This window comes from Netta rufina (assembly GCF_964035555.1).
Source record: "Netta rufina genome assembly, chromosome: 11".
Taxonomy (NCBI): Eukaryota; Metazoa; Chordata; class Aves; order Anseriformes; family Anatidae; genus Netta; species Netta rufina.
In genome coordinates this window covers 7264947-7292079 of record NC_140134.1, presented here as the reverse complement: position 1 = coordinate 7292079, position 27133 = coordinate 7264947, and the positions used below count along the sequence as shown (strand labels likewise).

At 36.7% G+C, this 27133-nt stretch overlaps 1 protein-coding gene across 1 annotated transcript in view; it reads left to right on the top strand.

Moving 5' to 3' along the window:
* Nucleotides 1-7771: 7771 nt before the first annotated feature.
* Nucleotides 7772-27133, top strand: part of ANXA2 (annexin A2) — a 64733-nt gene continuing 45371 nt past the window's right edge. The window contains exons 1-12 of the mRNA XM_084293123.1: nucleotides 7772-7876; nucleotides 10489-10756; nucleotides 11554-11673; nucleotides 12776-12910; nucleotides 13273-13389; nucleotides 14875-15034; nucleotides 16854-17038; nucleotides 18126-19077; nucleotides 19640-19818; nucleotides 21058-21187; nucleotides 26661-26745; nucleotides 26838-26888. Of these exons, the coding sequence (XP_084149249.1) occupies nucleotides 10682-10756; nucleotides 11554-11673; nucleotides 12776-12910; nucleotides 13273-13389; nucleotides 14875-15034; nucleotides 16854-17038; nucleotides 18126-19077; nucleotides 19640-19818; nucleotides 21058-21187; nucleotides 26661-26745; nucleotides 26838-26888 (2189 nt within the window). The 5' untranslated portion in view covers nucleotides 7772-7876; nucleotides 10489-10681. The remainder of the gene's footprint in view (nucleotides 7877-10488; nucleotides 10757-11553; nucleotides 11674-12775; nucleotides 12911-13272; nucleotides 13390-14874; nucleotides 15035-16853; nucleotides 17039-18125; nucleotides 19078-19639; nucleotides 19819-21057; nucleotides 21188-26660; nucleotides 26746-26837; nucleotides 26889-27133) is intronic.

The window sequence follows — 27133 nt, the reverse complement described above, 5'->3', positions numbered from 1 at the left end:
AGCATTTATCATCCAATATCCCAAAATAAGAAGCAATTTGCTTTTGAGTAGTCAGTATCCGAAATTCTACCTGTGCTAGCTCATTTTGATTGCACAGAGGAAACATTTTTATTTTCCTTAGCTAGAGAAATGTAACTACTAGAATTAAATTTTTATTATTAATACTAATATTTATTACTTTAAACATTGCATTCCATCAATGTATTTGAATATTAACCTCCTATTTTCTTTTTGCGTAAATATTTGTCAGTAAATCATTTGGTGGAAATGAGGGCAAATGCATAAGGATACCAAATACAACAACAAAAAGAGAAGTTTTAAAATTTGAATGAGTTATTTATTTAAAAATCATTGAGTATGTGCTTTAATCCTAGTACTGTGTTAGTAGCTCACTAAATAATGCTAAGTCACTGGACTTGAGGGGAAAATATGTAACATTTAGGTTAATATACAGTCTATCTTTGGAACTTTATTCAGGTACTAAATAGAATTTTAACATCAAAATAAAAGCTGTATTCTACCTATTTCACACGTAACATTGCTCTTTATCTTGTCTTTTGTTTGTTTGCCTTTATCATCGGTAGAATATAGCAATAACTTTATAGCAATAAGTAGGCTATCCAAATAAGAAAAAACATGATAAAGGCTTCAGATCAATACTCATGGGTTCAATCCTCCTGCCACAATATTCATTTCTTTGTCTTCCCTCAGAATCTCATTACTTCTTCAAGCTGACCTTCACAATCAAGTTGTTCAACTTGATGTGTGACACCACACCTTTTTGTTAACACCTGCATGTTTTCAGTGTTCCTATGTCCTTTGTGTACTTGTTTTCCTGCAAGTCAGTGTTTCTCAAGCTTTCTGAAAGCACAGTCCCTCTGGGCTATATTTCTTCATAGAGCTCTATGTGTTGGAATTAACTTAGTTTTCCTGGGGTAGGGAGTGAGAACCAGGTGTAATTACTGGCCGCCTTGCCCAGCTAAAGCAACTGAGCTGCTGCTGGGTATTCAGCAGTAACTCCATGGCTACCACAAGCGCAGGCAGCCAACAGCCAGTTCTTGCAGCCCCTTCATGCCGGGGGAGCTGAGCTGCATCCACTAAGTAGGATGAGTTCCCCGGCCAGCACAGTGCGTCTGTCTGTGCTGGTGAACAGAGCTGCTACGATTCACATAGAAACAAGCTGTGTGAGCCTGACAAAGTGTTTTGATAATAATCTAAACACTTGGGCAACTTTTAATGGTTGTGACTTTCAGTTTGAGAAACACTAACCTAAATTACCCCACAGAGTCTTAATGTAGATGCATAAACTTTACAGGAATTTGCAATCTGTAATGCTGTCGTTTCTAATGCAGAGAATTCATAAGCAATACAGTGAATTTTATTTCACAAAAAGGCATACGTACTGTACACCTTTCTAAATCCAAAATGTTCCTCATTTCTACATTGATTTAGAAACAAGTTACAGAACAGTGGTGAATATTTGAAATATTAGGACATTAACTGGCTGCTTCTTTATATGTAACTGTACTGTCTGCCTGCTCCTTTTCTGGAGATGTGTTTTTGTATTGGATGTTTGGGCCAATGGGAGGCTTCAAGCTACAATGTATTTTCCCAGTTTAAATATATTTAACATATGACAAACCCCAGACAAGGCTTTTTAAAATGTATAAAGAACTGCAGTGTTAGGTGGTTTATTTGCAAACTGTTTTCAATGTTGTCCATTTTTATGGCACCTTTAACAATATTCTTGTTTCCAAAGTACAAAAAAGGTTAAAAAATACTCTAGCCATAACTGAATGTCAAGCAATAAAAACAAATGACTTTTTGTGCATAGATTTAAAAGAAATACAAGTTTTAGACATCTGCATGTAAATGCAATCTCTTGTTTACTGCTTTCTTAAACTTGAGCAACTGATTCCTTATTTTACTACTAATTTAAGGACTTGTAATGGCCTGTAAACATTTTATCTTGCTCTATTCTTTCAACTCTAACTTCGTCTCTGCTTTGGAGTCATAATATTTAATGTTGTTCTGCTCACCTCTATACAGTTAACTTTTTGCTTTCATTCTGTATAGATAAAGTTATACTATAAACAGCCTACACAGTGCAAATATTTATCTGTTTATCAAATACCACATTATGCTGTATAATATCTGTTTTACTATATAATCTATTTTAGACATAGCTGTTTAGAACTAGAGTGTGCTATTTTTGTGTTTTTCTGATGTGTGGTGCTAGATAAGTTACTTTTGTGAACAAAAGCAAACAAACCCCTTTTATTCCTAGACAATACCACCTTTGGGTCTTGTTAATTTCACTGAGTATAACTATATATAAATATATATATATTTGTGTATATATATATATACACCTACATATGCCCAACAAGTACCTGTATCAGAGTACAAGATTTGGGACATGGTTTTCTCTTTAAATGCATAGTGTCATTATATAAATTATTCTATAGTATATTTAATAAGGAGAAAATTACTTCACCGGTACAGATACTTGATATCAAATGTAGAATTTTCTTCTACATTATTAACATTACTAAAAACGTTCTGTCCAGCTTGTTACCCTTTTGGTTAATAAATCAGTCTGCCTGTATCGTATCAGAAACAAGAAAAGAATCAAATCTAGCAGTATAAACTATTTACAATATGCTGTCTGTCTGAAAGGGAGGTAGTTATTTGGCTTGTTTGTAGATACCTATCTTCTTGTGGCATCTGATATTTATAGATGTTATTCTGATGGGTGCCTTCCTCCCTCTTCACGTTAAGTAGGATCTGTACACACTCAAACCGCAGATGTTACTAGGCTATGCCTACACAATTAACTCCAGTTACTGTAAATAGGAATTTTCTGTAAATCTTCGATGATAGATCGATGGCTAAATTCAGTCCTTGGGTATGCTTTATAAATCACGCATACGTATCTGAGGACAGCCACTAGCAACTAAAGTTAATTAAGGAGTGGAATTCGCAACATTTGTCAGGTCTGGGGGTTTTGTTTTTATTTTTCATATATACCTTAATTTACATAGTCATGTACCCTTAAAAGTATTCTTATCCCCTGTTCCTTTCATTCTAGATACTGTTTTTGTGTTAATTCTTAAAAACCAATGGATATCAAATATCTAACTAAGGAGGTAATTAACCTTTTAAATATTTATTAGAATTTTTCTGTAATATTACTGAATTTATAAGATCTTTAGCAAAGATTTTTGAGCAATTTATTAAATACAATTGTTTCTGTTTACTGCACTTTTTGATAATAGAAGGTAGTGAATTTTAAAGCCATGATTCTTGGCTTCCATGCACTGCTTTTATACCCTCAATTCAAGGAATATATATATATAAATAATTTTTTTTAAACAGCAAACATACTGTTGTCCTAAAAATAAATACAAACTTTACTGCACCGTGCGTATATTTTCATAAGTGGAATGTTTAATTGCAAACACTATCAGGATAATTATAAAAACCTCTTGAAGCTACAATCTTATTTAAATACAAGCCATGACAATTTTATTTTCCCTTGTTGATTTAAGTCACCTTTTGATATTTTCAAAAAGAAAAGGAGTTGCTCTTAAATTTGTATGTACTAACTTATACATAATGCTAGGAACACGTTCTCCCTATTGTTTTAATTTTAATAGTTTGATATATTTATGCAAAACCATTTGGTTAACATATTTTCCCTGTTGACTAAATGTTCAACGTAACAAAATGAGAATGAATGATGATTTCAAATATACGTCAGTTTGAGGATTAAGCACATGAACTTCAAAAACCTCGTTGAGTGATATGCTCAAATTTCTGTAAATACACACAACTTCAAATGAAACTATACTGTACATGTAAATGTATGCCGTCTGTTATATGTACAGTATGTATAAATTCCTTTTCTAGCCACCATTAAACGTAAGCCATCAAGAGGAATACTAAAGTGGTATTGTACTAAACCTTTGCTAATGATCTTTACCCAATCACTTAACTTTTCACTTTCATGGACCTTTCCAATTCACTCTTACAATAGCCTGCTTATATTCAAGTTTGTTATTTTACTCAGTCCCGAAAAAAAGTATTTTGATTCATTTTGTAAATATGACTGTAAAAATAAGAGATTTAATGTTGTCTTTTAAATACTCCAATTTTCATTCTAATATGAATGTTGTTATATTGTACTTAGAAACTGTACCTTTAATATTACATTACCTTTATTAAGTGCATTGAACACATCGATTTTAGATGTGCTTTATGTACTGTTATCCTGTAATAAAACTTCAGCTTCTAATGGAAAAATCTGTCTTGACTCTTTTTGTTAGTAAAATCTTGTGTTTTTCTGTATCTTGATATGTATTAGGTTTAATCCTCAAGAGATCAACAATTACAAAATTAGGCTGTGCTTTCAGGCACATATACCAAGAGGTTTTTGTTACATAAATCAAAAACGCTTGATGGCAGGGAAATTAGAAGACTCCCCAACACCTTTTAAGCTCCCCTTTTGGCTAAGAAGAGCATAAACATCCTCAGATTTATTTTGGATCAGTCTAGCTTCCCTATCCTTGAAAGTGTCTTCTTTAACATCACAGTTCGCTGCATTGAGTGCACCATACAAGAAATCTGGCTTAAAAACTAACCAGTGAATTTGGAGACTGCACTTTGGGCTAGTTCTGAAAGAGGATTCATGGATCAAAACTGAAGTTTTAGTATTATTTAGTCATGAAAATTCAAAGTTGCAGCTCCCCTCTGTTGTGCTAACTTGGGGGCACCTTTGATTTCTATCTTAAGACTTCAGGCATGTAAAATTCTCTTTGTACCTCTAGCCAGCAGTGCCTCAGTCTTGGCAGAACTTTAACAGCTCAGTATTAATTTGCCTGACCATAATCCAGAATTAGTTATTAGCATTCAACTTTGAAGCACTGCATCTGGAAGCTTTCACCTACATATTGAATCTCCAAGAAAAAAATGATGGAAGCCATTGCACTCCTAGAGCGAGTGCTAAGTAGTGCCATTTGTTCTTGGGCAAACTTCATGGCTTAAGCACTCTCTGAGACACTGGAATTCCAAGTTTAATTTTCTCATCCTCAGGATGTGATTTCTGCCCAATCTCTTCATTTGCAGGAGATGACACTAGCCACTGGATGAACTAGCCACTGATATGTTAGGCAACATCCATTCAAAGTAAAACAAAAGAAATTACTGTGAAATGAGAGACAATCTGTGGACTCCCATGTCTGCCAGTAACAAAAGCTGAACTGTAGGCTAGGATCTGGTGGCTTTGAGTGTGTCCTGGTGCTCACATTTATGTCACAGAAATAGAAAATTATGTTTATAAAGTATATCACTTAAAGGAAGAAAAAAAAAAAGGAAAGTGCAGGCTTTAGGGAGATGCCAGACTGAAGTTCGACTTAACTTGACACATTCACAACCTGGGCAGGTCTTCTAATCATTGTGCTAAGTAACTGCCACCATACCTCAGCTTTGAAGTAAGATTACTCCTCATAAGGCTACCTTCAAGAATGGGCTCTGGGGGACTCCAGTGAGAAATAAAACCTTTCTGCCTCTATCTGAGACAAAAAAAAAAAAAAAAGCACAAAATTAAAATCAGACCATTTTCTTAATGCTGAACTGCAAACTAGAGACTCCTTGGTTGGTGGTGGGTTTGGACAAAGACTCACAGAATGGTTTGGATTGGAAGGGGCCTTAAAGACCACCTAGTTCCAACCCCTGCCATGGGCAGGGTCACCTCCCACCTGACCAGGTTACCCAAAGCCCCATCCAACCTGGCCTTAAACAGTTCCAGGGAAGGGGCATCCATAGCTTCCCTGGGCAACCTGTTCCTCACCATACCCAGAATAAGGAATTTCTTCCAAATATCTGATCTACTTCTACCCTCTTTTAAAATCATTAATCCTCATCCTATCAGCACACATCCTACCAAAGACAATTTTCGCATCTTTCTTGTAGGCCCCCTTCAACCATGGCAAGGACGCAGTGCGGTCTGCCCAGAGCCTTCTCTGTTGCAGACTGACCAGCCCCAGCTCTCTCAGCCTGTCTTCATAGCAGAGGTGCTGCAGCCCTCTGATCATCTTCATGGCCCTCCTCTCTGCTACTGGACCCCCAGACCCTGATGCAGTACTCTCGAAAATTCTGAACCCTCTCAACATTGATAGGCATTTGTATGTAATCCCCAGAGTTTTAGTTACAGGACTAGGTGCTCTGAATACTTTGACTGCTACAATATGCAGTTTCCTCTTCATTTCTCCATCGGTAGAGCTGTGAAGAGGATCACTTTTTCTTATAAAACCACAAGTGAATGACTTTCTGTGATGTAAATCTACAGCTACTGAGAACATTTGAACTCGCTATTTCACCACACTGGGAAGCCTCATCATCAGAAAATTTTAAAAAGGGTGGACGGGGGGCAGATTTTGTGGCTCTGCCCTGCTGTTACCACGTAACCCAGGGAATAACCCAGGGAAACTGAAAGCCCAGGGAGGAGAGGGGAGCCCCTTAGCGCTGCCACCACCGTGAGGCGCCTCGGCCCTCACACGCGGCCAAACCCCCTGAGGGCCCAACCGCCCGGCAGAGCCCGGTCCGGCCGCCTCATCGCACCCGAGGCGGGCACAGGCGCCTCGAGGCGCCCGCTCCCCAGTCGGGGCCACACCGTGGCGAAGGCCGCGGAGGCGGGTGCGAGCCCCCGGGGCAGCCCCCCAGACGCACCTCCGGCCCGACCCCGCACCCTCGCCGCGGCGGCGCCTGCCACAAGATGGCCGCCCGCAGCCCGCCGCCCGCCCGCGCCTACGCCGCCATTGGCTGGCTCGGCACAGCCGATCCCCGCGCGCGCTGCGCTGATTGGCCAGCGCCGTGAGGGCGGGCTCGGCCGACGAGCGGGCGGCGGAGCCGTCGCCCTGAGGGGCACCAAGATGGCGGCGGCGGAGCAGCGGCCGCAGTGGTGGGTGCGGGGCGCTCCCCGCCGCCCCCCGCCCGGCGGGAGCGCGCCTAAGGAGCGGCGACGAGCGGGAGGCGAGCGGGAGGCGCGCTCCGCGCTCACGCTGGCACCGCGGCGGGGACGCGCATGCGCCCGGGCGGGGCGGGGCGGGGTCTGAGTTCCCGCCTCGGCCGGGGGCTGGGCGGCGCCATTTTGTGCCGCTGGGCCTGTAGGGGGGGAAGGGCTGGGGCTGGGGTTACGCAGGGAAACGCTGCAGGGCACTGACGGTGTTTTGAGTCCGTATTGTCAGCTTTTTTAATGAGTGAAGGAGGCAGAGTTAAATCTTTCCTCGTGGCTTTCGAGGCAGTTCGGGAAGATGCGTGTTGTGTACACTGTGCACGAGAAGGGCTTCATGCCAAAGCAGCCTTCAGGTGGCACGGGCTGGCTGACAGACGATCTCCCGTTAATGAGGAAGCACAAACAGGATGGCTGTGTTTTTTCTCCAAATTCTAGCGAGTTTATTCTGGTGGAGTTTGGCTGATGAACGTCTGAAAGCATAGAACTACATTAGTGTCCCTGTAGCCACATCTAGAACTTATACACAGAATTAATTAAATTGTTCTTTTTGGACTGTGAAGAAGGTGTTTACTTAACTACTAAAAACCACGAGGGAATTTGACACTGCATACATAGCCTCTGAGAAGGGAAGGGTGAAACACTGTATAGGTAGTTGCCAGTTTTTAATAATTAGTGCTGTTCGTTGTTCCTCGGGGTCAGATTTGGCCTTCAGTTTGTTGTATGTTGCAGTGTTCTTATTTTGTTCTTTATTATCAGGGATATTCCACCAAAAAATGGCAGTGAAGTATTTTTCTCGCATGAAATTTATGAAAAATACTCGTTGGCTCCAAGCCTGTCTGAACTATGGAATTTATCAAACAGGTATATATATATATATATATATTTTTTTTTTTGTATATTCTTTGCTCTTCATAGTTGTTCTTTCGAATTTATACGTGGTCGTAGTGTTTTGCGAGCATCCTGTGTGCTGCCGGCTATGGCGTGATTTGTTAATGGCTGTGTGGGGCAGCAGCTGGGCTCTGCCTTTCCTGGTGTGAGCCCACACAAGGGAGGAGAGTTTAGGTTGGGACCTCTGGCTGGTCCTTACTGTCTTGCAGAATGGGGCTTATATTTTTGGGAGGGTTGTTTCGTTTCGGTGTCGGATGCACGTGTGGGGTTGGTTTGGTGGTGGGTTTTTTTGGTGTGTTTTATTTTGGCTTGGTTTTGCATACCAAAGAGGGCTGAAGCACTCAATCGTGATAAACAGTCTGTAACCCATGAACCAGACCTAATTCTTTTTAACAACTGTTGTCAGTCTCTTGTCTTCTCACTTTCTAGAAGGCTGATGTTTCTATGCAGTGAAATCCTTTTTACTTGTGTCTTTTGGAAGTAGCTAGCACTGTTTACACAGAACAGCAAGGTAGCTGCAGTGGAGATTCAACTAATTCCTTGGGTAATCAGGAAACTATATAGGCTGTTAGCTGAAGGATGGGAAGTGAAATGCTGAGGACACAAATAATTTTGGCATAGATAGTACTATGTGCTGCTGGATTTCAAAGGCTGGAATATTGTATTTAGGGTATTGCCTTGTTTGTTTGAAGAAATCCTCCAGCTGTTAGGGAGGTAGAACTGAAAGCTTCTCTTGATGGATGAATATTCACATTATGGAAAATGGGGATGGAAACTCCGGTAGCTGTTGTGCTCTAAGTGAGGAATTTAGCACGTGGAGAAGTAATTTTTTCCAAAGGGAATTGCTGTGTTTTCATTAACTGATACTGAAAACGTGCTTTGTAGGGGAATAGATGTCTCGCCATGTCCTACATCTTTAGCTAGAGAAAGGGATTTAAGTGTTTTGCCTGGTTATCTATGTTGGAATAACTCTCTGTGTGGTGACTGAGATGAGCACAATCCTCACAGGGTATTATTTGTTACTGCTGTAGGATTCTTCCATTCGATGAGGTTAAAAAAATGGGCGGGGAAGGGGTTTGGAGAATACATGTCTGTACTTAGGAGTGTGATTATGTTCAGTTGTGTATGGTAGAAGAGGGCTTATACTCAGAAAGAGGTTGCAACCCCAAGAATTTGGGCATCAGTGGAACTGGGTTGAGTGGCCATTATGAAGAAGAAGAGAAACGTAACCTGTTGGGGTAAATATGAAAGTAAAAGCTGGAGGAAGCATGTCAATTTGTATACTGGGGTTTCTGATAAATATTTACTAAAGCGTATGTTCTCTCACCATAGAAGCTGTGGAGACAGGTTGCTGATAAAATGAAGGGGAAAAATTTAATCCGTCAGCTTAAATAAAGTATAATGCTGTAAATATGAACAGAAAAGCTCTGTCAGATTATTTTGGTTTGCACCCTGATGAAGATTGTGACAGCACTGCATACTGAAATGATCTTGATATGCTGCCATTTCATTCAGTGCTGAATATAGCCAATTTAAGCTGCTAGAATTTCTTGACGTTCTTACATTGGCATATCTGAGTCAGCATCTTGTTGCTGCTGCAGCTTAATTAAATTTGCCAGTTTGTGCCACAAGGATGGACACATTCTCATATTCAGAGAGACAGCTGTGAAGTATTATTAAGAACTGTGGACGTGATACTGTTGGGTTTGAATAACGCCTGAGATGTTTTCTCCTTCTGGAACCGTATCTTAAAAATATGCTTTTTCCAAGATCAGCAGTTAACATTCATTTTGTTAACCTTAAATATTTTCTTTCTAAAAACCACTTATTTTAAATGGAGCAGGGCTAAGCTGGTCTTCACATACTGGAGTTGTTTTAAAAAACAGATTTATAATGCTGTTACTTTGTTGTTGTGAGGGATGCTAACGCTCTTTACCTTAGTCCAGTGCCATTTTTGGCAAATAATTTTAGCACTGTTCAGAACTGAAAAATGAAGCTTGTGTACTCTATTCTTAGCAAAAATCTTTAAAGAGATCTGGAATTCCTATTGTGACAGTTAAGTAGGTTTTAATTTTTTTTTTTTTTTTCACAGGGAAAGAAAAGCTTTTTCTAGGTAGTCTTTCCCCTTTACAGACATAACTTCAACTCATAAGTTAGGCCTCTCTGGAGTGCAAATTTTCTGAATACCACACATCAGCTAATGAGGAGATGTTGAGGCTATCGTTTCATTGATGTGTTTCCAGAGCAAAGAATCAGAGTTTAATATACATAGCTTTTTAGTCTCAATATTAATTACACAAATGAATATATACTCCTTTTAAAAAGAATATAAAAACCCTTTTTTTGGGTCTTGAAATCAATAGCAAACCTGCTGTTGGTACTAAGGGTTAGTCTGATGGCCCAGGTGAAGTTTCAGAATAAGAAAATTCTTAGGATTTAGGCTAGGGATTGGAATGGCACAGTATCACTTGATGCATTTTGCAGAATTTGAAATTTAATCTTGCATGACTGTCTTTATTGGTTCTGAAAAATATTACTCTTCGGGTGAAAAGCATAAGTTGTTTCACTTACTATTTTTCTTTCAGAGTGGCAAAGAAAAATGTGGAGGCATCAGCAAACTCTTCAGAAAACAAACAGACTTGTAACACACAGGCTGCAGATCCATTGGAGGTGGATGATAAATCCACAACTGATGATCATCCTTTTCCAGAGCCTAGACTCCCCTATCCATTTACTTCTTGTTTGACTGAGAAGGAGCAGAAAACATACTTATATCTGATGACAAAGTTCTCAAAAAAAACCAACCATTTTCCACTCAATGCAGCAAATCAAAGAGAATTACTCATGTATTTGGTAAGTGTATGTGCAGATTAATACACACATGAATGTCACAAAGGAGAGTCTTACTACGTAGCAGAAACGTTTTAAAATTGAATTTGTTATAACTCCCTTTAAACCTTCATTGCCACTCATAATACCATATTAAAAGTATTTGGGGTGACATTTTTAAATAAAGGGAAGGTTCTTTTTTTTAATTGAAAACTATTGTCTTTTTTTCTTTTTAGCAGGAGCTAAAATGTTTCATGTTGGTTGGTCGTATAATTTTAGCTGAAGTGCATGTGGTAATTAATCAGTAAATGTTTTAGAGCCATTGCATTTGGTATCCTGTGCTTCCTTGTAAATGCCAATTCCTTTGCTTAGTGCTGTATCAGTGGGAAAGTCTCTGGGCAAATCAGTACTTACTGCATTGTTGCTATTTACACTGTAATTGCTTATTAAGTCAGAGCTCAGATAACCTCACTTTGTCAATGTAAACTTGCTCCAATAGTGTCTTTTAAACCCCCCCTCCCCTCTTTTACTTCTTTTAACCACCAATGCATGGTCAAAAAAAGCTTGCTCTATTTTCCTTTGTTTTTAAAGGAAGTGGGCCTAATCTTGCAAACGTGATTTTGTTTTGTTATGTTTTGTTTTTTTTTAACTTGTGAAACTGAAGGCATGCAGAGACTTGCCAGATTGATCATGAAATGGAATCTGTGCCCTTCCTTATACCCATTGCCTGTGCTACCTCTCTGGAAATTTGCTGTTTACATACCTAGCCTACAGGTTTCCACTGTGACTTAAAAATGAGAATTATTTTTTCCCCTCCCCAGCAAATGAAAGAAGCAGTAAACAATGAAGTTGCAGAATTTATGAAATTTGCTCAAAATGCTGCAAAAAGCTGTATCCAAGACTACGATAACATCTCTGAAGATGCAGTACTTTATACTGAGGTAATTGTCAATGCCATTTTTAATTTGTATCCTTCTTAAACAATCATATTGAAATTGCGATTAAGATAGATACATACTGCTCATGGGATGTGGTGTTCCCAGAACTTCTGCTGATTCCATGTCTGGTTGAGCCATGGAATTCCACTTACGCCGTCCAGCGTGAGTTGGCCCACAGTTCAGATGTAGTCAATAAGATATGACAGAAGTGAGGTCATTGAATGCAATACTGTAGAAAGGTATAGTAAGTCATCAATGTGAGATCCTATTGGGAAGGAAGAAATCACTCTTTAAGTGCATTTACAATGACAATCTGAAAATAAACATACACTACTGGAGCACGCATTGAGCAGAATGTTAAGCTTTCCTCCAAAGTAGTATGTTACAAAGTCACTTTAATCAGAGGTTAATCAGGCTTTAATCATAACCATCTGCAAGTTCATGCTGTGTTAAATATCCAGTCTGACAATTTTAAAATCAAACATGACTGCAATTTATATATCATTCAGTGTTTAATATCACATTTTGGGAAAAGAATTACAGAATACAGATTTGATAAACTTTCCCATCACAGGTTGACTTTCTGTTGATTTTTTTCCACGTAGTATCACACTTTAATTAAAAAGTGGCCTAGTTAAATACTTCTTGCTAAAATTTGTCTGTTCTACTAAGTACCGTATCACTTTCTTTTACAGAATAAAACAGAAAAATACATGTACTTATTACAGGGTAGAAAGTATAGCTAAAGTCAGAGGGGTTGATTTTATTTCATGAAGATACTTTACTTTTTGGGTTTTCATGTACAAGGTATTTTTTTTCTCCCATTAACACAGTTTGGAAACGTGATGACAAAAATCATGCTTTAAAAAAAACGTGGGGGATTTATGATTTTATGTCTTACAGTTTGCAGTTATCTTAAGCAATAATAATCAATCTTAATTTCTCAGAACATGTCTCCAAACTTTGACAGTGATCTGCTAGATATTTCTGTATTATCTACAGGAAGAATATTGAAATTGGAAGTATGGCAACTGCAGGAAATAAATTTATTGAAACTCTTATGAAAGACACAAATGCTTAAAGGTTTTGTTTGTTTGTTTGTTAGGAATTATTCAGTGCTTGTATTGGACACGTGAAAAAGTACCCTGAGTTTTACACGCTCCAGGAGATCATGAGTATCATGGGAGGAAAATTTAACACACAGTTGACCTTTAGGCTGGAAAAAAATCTTCTTGTAATGGTAATATCCTACATATACTTGTTGTTCTGTTGTTATTCTCAAATAAGTATATTTGTATTCGGACTATATTATGCCAAGATTGAATTTGTTGTTAAGTAATATCCAATGCTTGGTTAGGGATTATAACTCAGTGAAAAGCATCTGAGTAAAAATAAGGAAATTATTCTTGGCAGTAAGGCTGTTAACCCCCTTCATTGTATGCTTACAGCTAAAAATTATATATTAATAGTCCTTTTTTTTGTCTTCTTAACATAACACTAACTTGCACCTGCATAAATTATTAATATATTTCATTACAAAAATGTTGGGTCATCATGATTTCAGCTAAAGTTGTTTCCTGGTGTTGCTCTATTTTCTATAAGGGCACAGCAAGATATGGTAAAACATATTTCCCTACCATGCCTGTTCAGCTGCCCACAGATTATAAAACTGTTACATCTTTTATAACTCCAGATAAAAAGGCTTCTATTATGCAAAATGTAAGTAACCTTTTATTGTCATTTTTATGGCATATATTGTAGTAAAGAATGATTTGTTTCTTCTTATGTGGCAGCATTGTTTCAATATTTTCGTCTTCATCTTACACATCTTGTAGCATAGAAAAATGTACTGTGCTGTTACTTGAGTAGTAGTATTTCGTGTATAGCAATCATACCATCTTCTTTGAAAATCAGCTTATGGCATTTTTGAGCTAGTGCTTCATGATGGGACTTCTCTTTTCTCTCTGTGAATTATTAGAGCAGTCCTTTAATTAGAATACATTGTGAAAGCTAGATAGAATTGTTTATTAGAGTATTATTCTGTTTAAATTTTGTTTTGCAATTATAAAGTTGGGGTGTGGGTGGGGGAAGGAGGGTGGGTGAAGGTTTGTGATTTAAGCCGTCCTGACAATAAGAAAAAATACTTCAGACTGTTTAGTTTTCTGAAAAGTGTATTGCATTTCCTTAACCTGGAAATCTCCTTTGCTAAACAGCATAAACTCCATGTCTGAGTTGAACAACTTTTCCATTCCACCTGGTTAAGTACCTGCTGTTGCTGTTTGTGTTCATCCTCAGAGGAAGTGGATTAGTGTTTTCATTCTGTATGATTTGCTTAGTTTGACTGTTTATTCCAGATAGTTTGCTATCCACCTATTTAAGGATTTTTTTCACATATCAGAAACCAACCTCTCAACAGAGACAGTGCAATTGCAGAGACGTTTGTTGCTTAAGAAAGCAGCGGAGGTGACACAGGAGAATGATTTACCATTGAAGGTGTTAGAGCTGTAAATTATTATTTCTCAAAAATTCAGAAAAAAGAATATGGCTAGATGTTCTTATGGCTAGAAATTCTCTCTCATGGCCCTTAAGGCTCCCGTGCTTCCATTATCTCCACAGTTCTTAATTGTTCTTCTGCCTCGTGAGCATGCCCAACCTCTTCTTTTCATGGGAACCTGTATTCATAATTTTTCTACTTCTGTCATCTCCATTTATATTTTTTGTGGTTTTATATTTAAGGTTCTTTAGAGATAATTTGTATTCAAACAACTGTGCAGTTTTAATTGTGATTTCCTGTTAGACTGCTTTATGATGCTATTACTTAACTTGTATGAACATCTGTAATATATGTTAGAATGAATGTGTTGTTTTTGCTTCTACATTGTACTCCTGTATTTTAGTATCCTCCAAGTTCCTGTTTGACCTGGTAATTCAAATTAGTAGGAATTAGGAGAAAGATAGAAAATAAGACATTTTTCCTTATGCTGAAAGGTGGAACTGTAGGATTCAGACAAAAACCTTAAGGAGAGTTGTTGTGCGTGTGTTTTTTTGTTTGTTTGTTTTTGTTTGTTTTTTAAACTTTTTCCTTTGATTCTGGTGGTATTTGGGCTTCTGTAAGGGTGCAAGTTAACCTATGTTGTTTGGTTGGTTTTGAATTGAAAATTCTATGTCTTAAAAAACTTTTCAATTCTAATTTTTTCTGTTTAGGATATTAGTTCAGATTCAAATGCAGAAAAACTTGCTTTGAAGTACTCTCCTCAAGTTGTTTTAAGTAATCAGTCATTATTTACTTTGCTGAATAACCATGGACTAAATTACAAGGAACAGTGGGAAATTCCAGTTTGTGTTAAGATGATCCCTGCTGCAGGTACAGTATGTTTTTTTCCAAAAACTACATTTTTGTCCACGAAGTCTTTTATATATTCTCATAATCTGTTTTCAGCTGACTGAAGAACAAGAAATCAGTATGACCAGTAAAATCAACTGAGGGAAGGGAGAACATAGTAGTCTGGTTAGTTTACACAATAATAAAATAGTTTAGTTTGGGTTAATGAAAATCATAATTGTAATTCTAAGTTCAGATTCTTAACCCTTTCTGAAGAAGCTGCCCTCTACAATGTATCTATGAGTGTCTCAAGTGCTTACATGTTTTTAATTTAAAAAAACTAACAAAATCTGGCTGATTCAGTTCATACATCTCAAAGGGTAAAAATCGGAAGTAAATGATTTTCAAGTGTAATCTGGTAATTACAAGTCATATACCTATGCTTTTTAAAGAACAATGGTAATTTAAGTGCAGTTATCATAAAAAATAATTTTCAAAATCCATTGATATAGAATGCCATCTGTTATCAAGGAGGAAGGTTAATAGCAAGATTATGTCTACACTTCGTTTTCCTCATTACTGAGAATAGTAACAACTGCTATAGGTATGGCCATTAATGTTGGGTTTGGAGAGAGACAGCTATTTTCCAGTTGGGGAAAAAAAAGTCAGTTAAATGTCCTTTTGCTTCTTAAAACTGTAAATTCTGCTCCTTGGTAGGAAAAAACTGCATGGTGCTGTTAATACTATCAAATGAACAGGTTTCAATAAGATAAATAGAAACTCTGGAGTTTTATTTAAATAAAAAAAAGAATAAGAGCAAGTGCCTTCCTGAATTAAAAGGTCCAATTCAGATCATGGAATAATGAATATACTCCATGAACATTCATTATTTATTCATTTTCCCAATCGCAACGAAAAATGTTTTGACTAACCATCTGAATCCTATACTTTTGTCAAGCACCCCATCAGTAATTTGAATATAGAGTGCTTGTTACCCCTTTTTTTTTCCCTCCATTATGAGTATTAGTAATGAATATTATCTTGAAATGTCTGTTGTGTGTACTTCACACAGATTTGTATGGCAAACTCTTGGATAATAGTAGCTAGCAAATATCTGCACGTTTTACAAGTTTTTAATTTTTCTACCGAAACATTTAAGTACTTTATCTGCAATAATGTGCCTGACTCCTTTCGTTTCAGCTTTATGGTTCTTAAGCTTAACTTTTAGATTCAAAGTTAACAGCCAGTGGGGCGCTGGGAGTGTGTTAGCATTACATAATGTTTCTTAAAGGGTTTCTTCTCTGTATCCATTGCCCACTCCCCTCACCCCTACATCTCGCATTAGTGTTTTTATTTCTTCTTCAGATTTTTCTAAAACAGAGATAGCGTGGCCCACCTGTGCCATTGATTTCTGTATAACATTGGCCTGGGTATTGTGTTTGGTTTTGGATGAATTTATTAATGATGTGTATATAAGTTATAAACAAAAGAGAGTGGGGCAGCAGAGCACTAATCCAGTCACTGAGTAGAAGAAATTTAAACTGAAGCCATTACTTCGATGTGATATGAAGAATCTTAAATCCTTAATTCTTACTTAGAAATTCTCTGTGTAGAATTGCATTTAAAATGTAATCAACTGTTAATGTGTTCTGTATTGCTGCTTCAGGATGATCATAATTTGCACTATATCTGGACATACTTCTATTTTCCATTGATAATGAATGAGAGCATAATATCTAGTGTGAATGTGGAATTTATTTGAACATATTTGAAAATTCAAAGATTTATTGTTTAAATTGTACAGTGGTCTTTTTTTTTCTTCCTTTTAATAAGAACTCAATGACTTCCCTTTCTTGAAAAGATAGCAAACCAGCTAAAGTGGTTTACATTGACTCACCTCTTCTGAAAAAGGAAATGACAGTAAGAGAGAGGAACCAAGTCTTCTATGAAATTCCAATGGATTTCCTAGCAACTAAGAAGTCTTACATTTCAATTTCTGATGTTTTGATGGACAAACCAGCTGAGGACAATCTACTGCAGTGGGAAGTACGTAGCTTCACGTTTTCTTTGGGTAAAACAAAATGAAACAAACAAATAAACAAAAATCCTATTAGGTGTTGTGGTTTAACACGGCCGGCAGCTACACACCACACAGCCATTTGCTCACCCTCTCCCCTCCCTCTCTGGGATGGCGGAGAGAAATGGGAAAGTGAAGCCTTTGAGTTGAGATAAAGATAGTTTATTAAGACAGGAAAAATAATAATAACAGTAATAATAATAACAATAATGATGATAATAGTACTAGTACTAATAATGTGTACAAAACAAGTGATGCACAATGCAATTGCTCACCACCCGCTGACCGATGCCCAGCCTAACCCCAAGCAGCCGGCCCCCACACCCTGGCTAGTCATGCCTATATATTGCTTATCATGACCCCAGATGGTATGGAATACCCCTTTGGCCAGTTTGGGTCAGCTGCTCTGGGTTTGTCCCCTCCCAGCTCTTGCTGCACCCCCAGTCTGTCCACTGGCAGGACAGAGCAAGAAGCTGAGACGTCCTTGGCTTGGTGTAAGCACTGCTCTGCAACAATTAAAAGATCAGCATGTTATCAGCACTCTTCTCATCCTAAGCCAAAACATAGCATTCTACCAGCTACTAGGAGGAAAATTTAACTCTGTCCTAACTGAAACCAGGACGCTAGGTTATAGTTCTAAGTTACTTGTGTCTTAATAAAGGCAAGTTTAGGTTTCCTGTAGAGTTTTTCTACTATTGAGGCACAGGCACTGTCTTTAAAGATGTCTGTCTAGTTCCTTTAAATGCTTCCATTTTGTCTTCAGCTCAGATTTAATGTTTACTTCTTTAAAATATTTTTTGACTGGTTTATTTAGGAAATAAAAGTTTTATGGGCTTTTCTTCTCTTTTGAAAGGCCTTTCAATACCTATGGTTTAAGATATTCCACATGAAACACTGGCATTTTTTCATTAACAGCCCTGTCTCCCAACAGTCAGAATGTGGATAGTAGAACAGTTTTCAGGTTTCCAACTTGGCAGTGTCTCATTTGTGACTCATACATTTTATTTATTGGCCTGTTTGATTGTATTATATTTATCTTCTTCTTCCTGTGTGAAGATGGCTTCTGATACTTACGAATACAGGAAGATTCCTCTTCCAAATGACACAGGAATGGAGTTTGATGATGATGTTACAGAACTGGAAACTTTTGGTGCAGCTGTCAAACCCTCAACGACTTCTAAAACAGAAAATACTTCTACAGTTAGTAATGCTGTTAAAGTTTTGTCACATGACATAAAATTAGGAAAGAAAAAGACATCCACTCTAAGCAGTGGAGCTGAACAGGGGAAGACCTCACTTTCTGAGCAAGGAGTTTCATTGTATTCCAACATACAGTTTCCATCATGTGGCGTTCTATGCTTCAGCCCTGGAAAAGACTCATCTCATAAAACCTTTCAGTCAGAGGAGGGAGAGTTGAACAAAGCACAGCATGTCATAAACACAAAAGTATCAGACAATGAAACAAAATTAAATACTTCATCTAATGCTGTTAGTTTCAAGAAAGAGTCTGATCCTGCACAAAAAAATGAGACATACACTCCTTTATGCAGTAGTGACACTGATGACGAGCGTTTGATAATTGATACAGAATATAAAAATACTGATTCTTGCAAAACAACTGTACCAAACACTGTTTCTCGTACCTCATCACGGACTTCCAAGTCGCCTTCCCCCACCCAAAATCCATCAGCAAGTATGACCGATTGCTCAGAAGTTGTCGATCAGGGAAAAAGTGCTTCCAAAAAGCTAACAAGAAAGTTGTCCAAAGAATTTGATCCTGTGGGACAGATTTTAAAAATGCAAACAGAACTCCTTAAGTCACCTTCCCGAAAAGGTCATGAGCAGCCATTAGTAAGCTGTGATAGTTCTACTGCTATGCAAGCTCATGTGCCTCAATCTCCAAAACTGTCAGTGACCTCCCACGCGGAAACTTTGCCAAGTCCTGCCTCGAATCCCAGTGGCTCATCTAGGAATACCTGGACATGGCTTTTTCAGGGCGTGCCAAAGAGTAAGTAACAGTGTTCGCTGGGTATTGAGTAAAATTGAGACAGTTCACTAAAACTTAGGAGAAAAAACATTCTTTTGTGTGAAGAAAATCCTAATAGTACTTCTGTTATGTTTATTTGGATATGATTTTTAAACAGTACCTTTGCACCACTATCTAAGCCCGAGGCTTGAGCTGTTTCAGTAACTAATAAACGGATGGCAGCTCTCAGTAGGCATTCATTCTAAGTATGTTTTATGCTGAGTGACTGTGACATAGAAAACAGCCTTTCAATTCTATTTGTATAGAATGGTCTGTTTGTGTAAAAAATACAATAAGAAGGATCAAATATGGGGGAGTATTTAATAATGTACTCTTTAGAAGTTACAGTAGATATTTTCCAAAATCATTTAAAAAACAAACAAACAAACAAACAGAAGTGACTTCTTGTGCCTAATGAGCAGGCCGTTCACCCCCAAACTATTGTCAAACAAAAAAGCTACCGTGAGAGGGGAAAAAAAAGCTATTTAGCCTCATGGTGAAGTATATGCAAGTTTTGTCATTTTCAATTTTATTTTTTCTATAGAAAAGCTGCCGGATGAACTTCAGATGCTTGCAGAAAACCCTTCAGAGTATAAAGCACCTCAGGATGGCAACCTTGTGTATAAGCTATTCAGTTTGGATGATCTGTTATTACTTGTGCGTTGCAATGTGCAGAAAGTGAAGCCATTGCCACATTCCCATAAAAAGAAAAAAGATCAAAAGGTACAGCATTTTTTGTTCAGGGTTTTTGGTTGGTTGGTTTAGTGTGGTGTTTTTTTTGGTTTTCAAGTTGTGCTCAACTGGAATCTGTTCCTTAAATATTATTCCATTTTAATTGTATCTCTATGGTGTACATCTTTTTAAGTAAATATTTGCTCTAGGAAGAGAAGCAACTTTTTTTTTAGCCTACTTGATTAGAACAGATAAATGTAGTTTTGCATTTCTTATTACAGCTATATTTCAGTAATATGTATATATAATTTTACTCACATAAAATCAATTTGAACTATTCTTAAAAGTTAATGCACCAATTAGTTTTTCACCAAACATTTTGAGGTTGTTCAGGATCACAAGTACATTGCTTGAAAAGGCTGTGAAATATATTTTAGCAAATTGTTCATCCTAAGAGCTAAAATGCTTCAAGTACAAGTGAAATCTAAATATTCCTCTTTATATCAGGTCCTCGTTACATTGGGAGAAAGAAATCTTATTCTGGAATTCTCAGTAATTCATTTTTTGTCAAGAGTTCTCACAATCATTTGACAAATTTGATCTGGCATCTTCCTCCCGAAAATACCAGAGTGGTGGTAGGCAGGTATACATATGCTATAGGAGGTGTTTATACTCTTGTTGAAATAGAAATTGGTCTCAGTAGCCCTGATTACTTGTTAAGATTCTGTGCTGCGAATCTTACTTTGAAGAATTATCCTAGCTTTGCTGTCCACTGCATGTAAAAGCCTGTGAATGGCTGCTTGGTTTTCTAATCAGAATTTGAGCACTGTTTATTTTTGAAAACTACTGCTGGAGTTTAAACCTTAGTTTGTCAATTGAGAGAGGCTTATATTTTCTCTGTTAAACATGCAAAGGTGAGGTTCTGACAAGGTGACTAAATGGCAGAATTCTAAGAATGAGCAAATTGGTATAATTATGTGTGTTTTTTCTTTAATTCCTGCAGAGGGCAGTAGAGCATAGAAGTGGGTACTTCACAATTATACAGTCTCAGTATTATTTGTAAAAGCTTGCCTAGGCCCCCCTGTTCCATTTCACCTTCCTTTAAATAGTGTCTCCATAGCCTTAAGCTCATAGCGTGGGTTTCATAAAACATGAGCCATTACATGAAGTCCTTGGCGTAGTAGAAGAATATATTGATTATTAATGACAAAATGTAGTTCAAGTGCAGTAATCATTTTTATTTTTTTTTGACAGTCAGTGCTGATTTTGCGTGTATTTTCACTTTTGTAGGTTGTTCCAATATTCCTGTTGCCAAAACTGGAATACCAAGCCTATTATGGTGTTGAAGCTCTTACAGAAAGTGAAGTATGTCAGATGTGGACAGAGAGTATGTTGCATTCTGCATGTTTATTTTATATTGGTAAGTTTGTGTTGATTTTTGCTTAAGAAACATATATGTCTGAATGCTCATGGAATAACATGAAAAAAGTATTTATTACAAATATATTCCACATGTCCTTATTTAGTTTCATTTTCTAATTTAGATTTTCACTTTCATCTTAAATAAGTTTTGTGTCTAAATTTTTTTTCCATGTGGTGATATTTCAACTTTGGTTTTGAATGGTTAGCATCCAGTAATGTTTTTTTCAATAACTGCATGTATTTGCCCTTCAAATAAAAATGTATCTATAACCCTGATTTTAATTTTCAGAAATTAGTTATCTTTATTATTTCTTTTTTTTTTTTAGTCATATACAACATACATATACAACATGAATTAAGGGCTGTAAAAATAACTTTTTATGAGATATGTTCTATAATATGTTTTATCATTTTGTGAAATTGTTTTAAGTGAATCTGTTATCACATACCAACAGTGGTGAAGAACAGACCATCAGGTGTATGATTCAGAAAATACTGATTTCTCAAGCTTTGAACCTTCAGCATGGGAAAGGGTCAAATGCTACTTGTTTCTTTTTTACAGCTGCCAATAATGTTTATACTTCTACACTGATAACATGTAGACAGATAAGATAAGAGAATGAGGAAAAGCAAGCAAGATAAAACCAGACTAAGTTTTACTGTTCAAAACTATGAGAAATTAAAAGCTTTGAAAAGAATATACTTATGTCTCAAAATTAAAGTACTGAAAATAACTTTATGCTTTTGCAGAAAAAGAACAATATATAGTGTGAGTTTATTGAAAACTTTTTATAGCAGTTGGTTGTATTGCTCAGGAGCTTTGAACGCTGGATGATCACACTTACATTACCACATTTTCCAGATTTTCCATTGTCCATACCTAACTGATCCATGAAATTTTGCTTCCTAATAAGTGTTAGGACTTGAAACATACCTGTCATGGGATGGTCTTCATACTCTTTGTCCTGTATCATGCAGCAGATGGAAAAAAAGATGATGTAAAAATGTCTAAGAATGGGAAGTAATGTGTATTCAATGAGAATGAAGTTGTAAAAAATCCTGTGTAGAAGAAATTACAGCCATAAATCAGAGCATAGAAAATAAAAATACAATAAATTGGGGATAAAAAGCATGGAAATGTTAGCAGAAATGTATCTTAGCGTAAAGACTATTTTGTGCAAAATCAAAACTTAAACCAAACAATCTAGGAATTCAGTGTTACAAGGGTAACTTCCTTAACAAACTTGCAGTAAAATATGCTGTATTCAAGTTTGTACAATGATTCAATGATTCTTTTAGAAGTCAAGAAATGTTATGTCTAGTAGGATACGTAAAATAAAAAAAATAAAGAATGGTACGTATAAAGAACTTGGCCAGATTATTTTACCAAAGTTTTTAATATACACATACCTTTAATACCAATTACCTCGTAATTAATAACATTTTAGAAGGAAAGATCTGCAACAATTAAAGAAGTTAGCCAAAATGCATCTTAGACTACGTTTGGTGCTTGCTTTGGGGTGAGGCCAATCCTGTTTGTACAGTGAATGAATGTTCTGCAGCAGGGCCTTTCTTTCCTGTTGTAGAAAGCTCTGTTTTTATGGTTGTTATGGTAGCAGTTGTGGCCTGTGGTTGTCTTAACCTTTCCACTTCTGCGCTGAATGACACTTTTTGCTCTTGATGACTCATGCCAGAATGCTATTTTAGAAATGTTCAGTTCATTCTTTCCTAATTTCTACTTAGAAACTTTGCATCTTATGGAAGTATAAGGTTTGTGGGAAATCAGATATGTTTTAAGTGATAGTTTAGCTGATTGAATCTCTTTGTCTGCTCTCCATATTTATAGAAAGTTTTTTCTACTTTCTAATTTTGAAAGTAATAATTGATGTGGGTTTCCCCCCTCTAAAAGTCCTCACAAAGACAAAATAGTGACATACAAAGTTCTCCATTTCTAATTTATCTTGACATACTCTACTGAAGCTTTTTTTTTTCCTTTTCTTTTTTGAGTAGAAGAACAGTACTAAACTGCACTGAAATTTAGCCCCTTCAAGAAAACTTTTTATTAGCTTCTCTGGAGGCACAAGCAGTGTGAGGAAATAGGGAAGCTTGTAGAGGCTGATGATTGGCTTACAGAGCATGCAGGCTGAAAGAATGCACGTCTATCTAATCTTACATCAGTAACAGGATACTTAACATATGGCTAGGGTGCAGAAGTTTGCATACAGCTCACCCAGCCAACACCCCTTTACTGGGGCTCGCAGGAATGTAGGAGAAAAAAGTCTGTGTGCTGCAGGAGTTATTCTGGCATTAGCAGTCACCCCTTCCTGATTCAGAGGTTTCTTAGTCTCCGCTGTACGGTGCAGATTCCTGCTAACCATGAAACGGGCGTGGAGCCCTAGGCAGGCAGGCCTTGATAAACGAGCTTCTGACAGGCTCTCTGTTGTGCTCAGGAGAAAGTGTCCCTGAGGTTGAGAAACACTAGTTATTCCAGTCATGGTTGTTTGTCAGCTCTTGGATGTGCTTCTTTCAGTAGCAAAACCTGGGTCCAGGAGTGGGGGGGCTTGTAGGAGTTAAAGTGGTACTCCTAGCATGTGGGGCAGGCCTCTTCCCAACTATTTAACAACAAAATATACATATGTATACGTATATATATATAGATTTATTTATTTATTTTCTAATGCTACACAAATGGACTCTGAGAATGTGATTAACTTTTGATACTGACAGAATATGTGGTTTATTCAGGTAGGCAGGTTGGGGGCTCTGGATTTTTGGTACCAACATGTAGTTTCTCGTAGAGGTAGGTAAAATAGATGCATGGAAGTCAACATTAAGTTTTGTGAAAAAGCATCTGCCACAGCATTTAATAGGAAACTGTTGCCATGTTCTACTTCAGGCTTCTTTCTGCTATGGTTAAAAATGTTAAAAGGCAGCTGTAAAATTTTGCTTTTCAGCTTATGTTTTTGGGGAGCTGTGAAAAACATTGTGGCAAGTGTCCTGGTTTAGTTAGACACTTCTTTCAAATGGCATGTTTTTTTTTTCCTGAAACACAAGTGACAATTCTTCAACAGTGATAATATCCCTGTATTACAGGCAGCTTAGAATAGGGTGAATGTCTCATTGTTGTTCATTACTCTGATAAGTGCAAGTAAGACTACTGCTATCATGTATTTGGGGTAAACAGAAAGACAGACTTGAATTATTCATCCTCTTAGATCATACTACAGTATGAAATTTTTAATGTGAAACATGACCTATTGTAAAGGAATTTTAAAATTAGCAATAGTAAAGACACAGACTTAGTGCTCGTCTTGAATTCACGTGATAGTACAACTGTGAAGACATGAAAAAAATGTTTTAAAACTTATTTTTACCATTAATAATGCAGTACCTAGAAAACTTGCCACCTTATTCAGATAGTTCTGAGACTATGTAGATCTTAAGTGAACCCTTTATAACTGAAGTTTTGAGTGCTTAGCAGACATCAGTGGTAAGTTGGTTAGGAGCTCTTGGACCTTGAAAGAACTTCTACTCACAGTATTAGTAATCTTTTGTGTTGCTAGATGGAAAGTTCTTTGGACCTTGGCCAGTGCCCTATAATTGTCCGGTGTTCTTCAGTGGTATTACTCTGACTGAGGGAGGAATCTCGTAGGTCAGCACAGTGACTCATCAGTGCTGCCAGCTCAGGAGATGAGAGAGAAAACGGAAGTTTACCCATTGCCTCTTGTGTAAATTGCAAGATGTGCTATCAAGCGGAATTTTTTATTTCATATATTCTCATAGACTTACAGTTTGTACAAAAGCAGAGATACTGTTTTCAAACAGAGTGTGCCATCCTCCAGATGGCAGAGCACATTGCTCGGTTGGTTGCTTTAAGACCCCTTACTACTCAAATAAGAAATCCTGCATCTGCAGAGGGAAGTAATCTCTATCACGTTTCCTAAATCGAGGACTTGTATTTTATTTAATCAGTATAAAAAAAAAAAAAAAAAAAAAAGTGATAAGCTTTCTGATTAAAAATGGAAATGCTTCATCCCAGATACTATTCTTCAATTGGCATTAAGTGCCCAAGTATAGTTTACCTTCACCTAAATAGAATAATATTGACTTTTAAATAAAGATTATTTGAAAACTGATTGGAAAAAATTACTGTATGGTAACTTACTGAATGTCAAGTATTTTCAGTCAGTCACTTCTCAATTATAACATACAGTAATATAAATTAGGTATGAGTAGTTCATAGATTTTTTTTCCCAGCTATGCTGTCAATGAGTTTAGAATGGAGAAGATTTTGATTTGACAAGACACTAATAAGGAATGGAGAACACATTATTAAAAAATAAAATAAAAATGACTTCAAGTTTCTTTTCTTATAGTTAGCAATGCAGAGTATTAATCCTAGGTACTTAAGCCTTACACAAGATATTGATATCAAGAAAAGCAGTAAATGCACTGGTATTTAAAAGAAACCAGATGTCCTGGTGCCTTTTTGAAAATCTAGTAAAAAGAGAGTTATTACTTGGTCATCTTACATCATATAACAAATTGCTGAATAATGTTTATCCTTGAATGTGAAATGCTTTGGCTTACCAGTTATAAATGTACAATTGAAGCGTGTAGACTACCTACAAGAGCAAATTTGTAGCAAGGCAGTTAATTGTATTGAGCAGGTCATTTTTATTATGCTGTCGTTTCCTCATTTTGTGGGAACTGTAATAGAACAGTTTTCTGGGAAAATCTCAACATGAGAACTTCCCTTCATAGGTCACCACATCTATGTACAAGCTACGATAATGATCTCTATTGCTTAATAAGTGAAAATTTGGGCTAAACCATTCCTCTCAGCAGTTATTATAAAAATGTGTTGAGGAAAGCTTTGAATTGCTATTCCTAGTGATGTCAAAGATAAATAGTCTTTACCAATTTGCTATGAAAAAGGCCGGAATAGTAAGCTGTATTTTTTTCAAAAAAAAAAAAAGACAGGCAAAGATATCCTCACAATATGAAATAACATAAATGTTCAGATAACATATCAGAATAGAAAATTAAGTAATTTAAACACCGAGGTAAATTTACCTTAACAGATAAACTTGGGTGATCTGTACAGTGAGGAAGCCTAGTGTTAAACGCATCAGAAGAATTTGGGAAGATACAAACAAGCAGACAAGATTAAGGCCATGGCAAAATTAAGTTACATGTGCTAGACCTCATGCAACATGTCCATGATTCCAGTAAATCTCACATTTCCCTGATTTAGAAGACAGTCCAAATCCAGTTACCCATAATTAAAAGCAACTGAACTGTACATTTTACTTTCATGTACTGTGCAATAAGTACTTTTCACTGCTCTACAGTGTAAAAGAGCAACAAATTTTATTCCCTTTAAAATGCATTAGGTCTGCAAGTTATGTTTTTATATTTGTTTGTTCTTTCTTTTTTGAAAAAAAAAATAATGTATTGATATTTTACAGGGCGTATTGATGCTTTTACATCAAAGCTTATTATGCTAGAAAAGATTTCTCCAGAAATATTAAGAGAAAAACTTGGATTGATTAAGTGAGTATTTTTAGTAGTTCTTTAATAATGAATTTGAAATTATAATTAGCCTTACAAGTAACTACTTTTTTATTTCTTTTCCTTTTTTACAGGCCTGCAAACTCATTGAATATACTTCATCACATTTTGAAGAAAGTGTCTGAGTAAGTTCTCTATTCTTATTGGCTATATTTATTTGCAGTGTTATCCAAGTGATCCTATTTCTTCTGTAGAATAGTTGTCTACTCTTTGATTTTGTGGAGGATTTTTTTTGGATACATGAAATATTTTAGATTTTTTAGGTCTAGCACAGCATAATGTAATACCATGTAAAAGTGTTCTTAGGGTTACAGTTTTTGTGTAAATGATGCAAAAGAATAAGAGCTTGTTTCTTATGAAACACTTAACT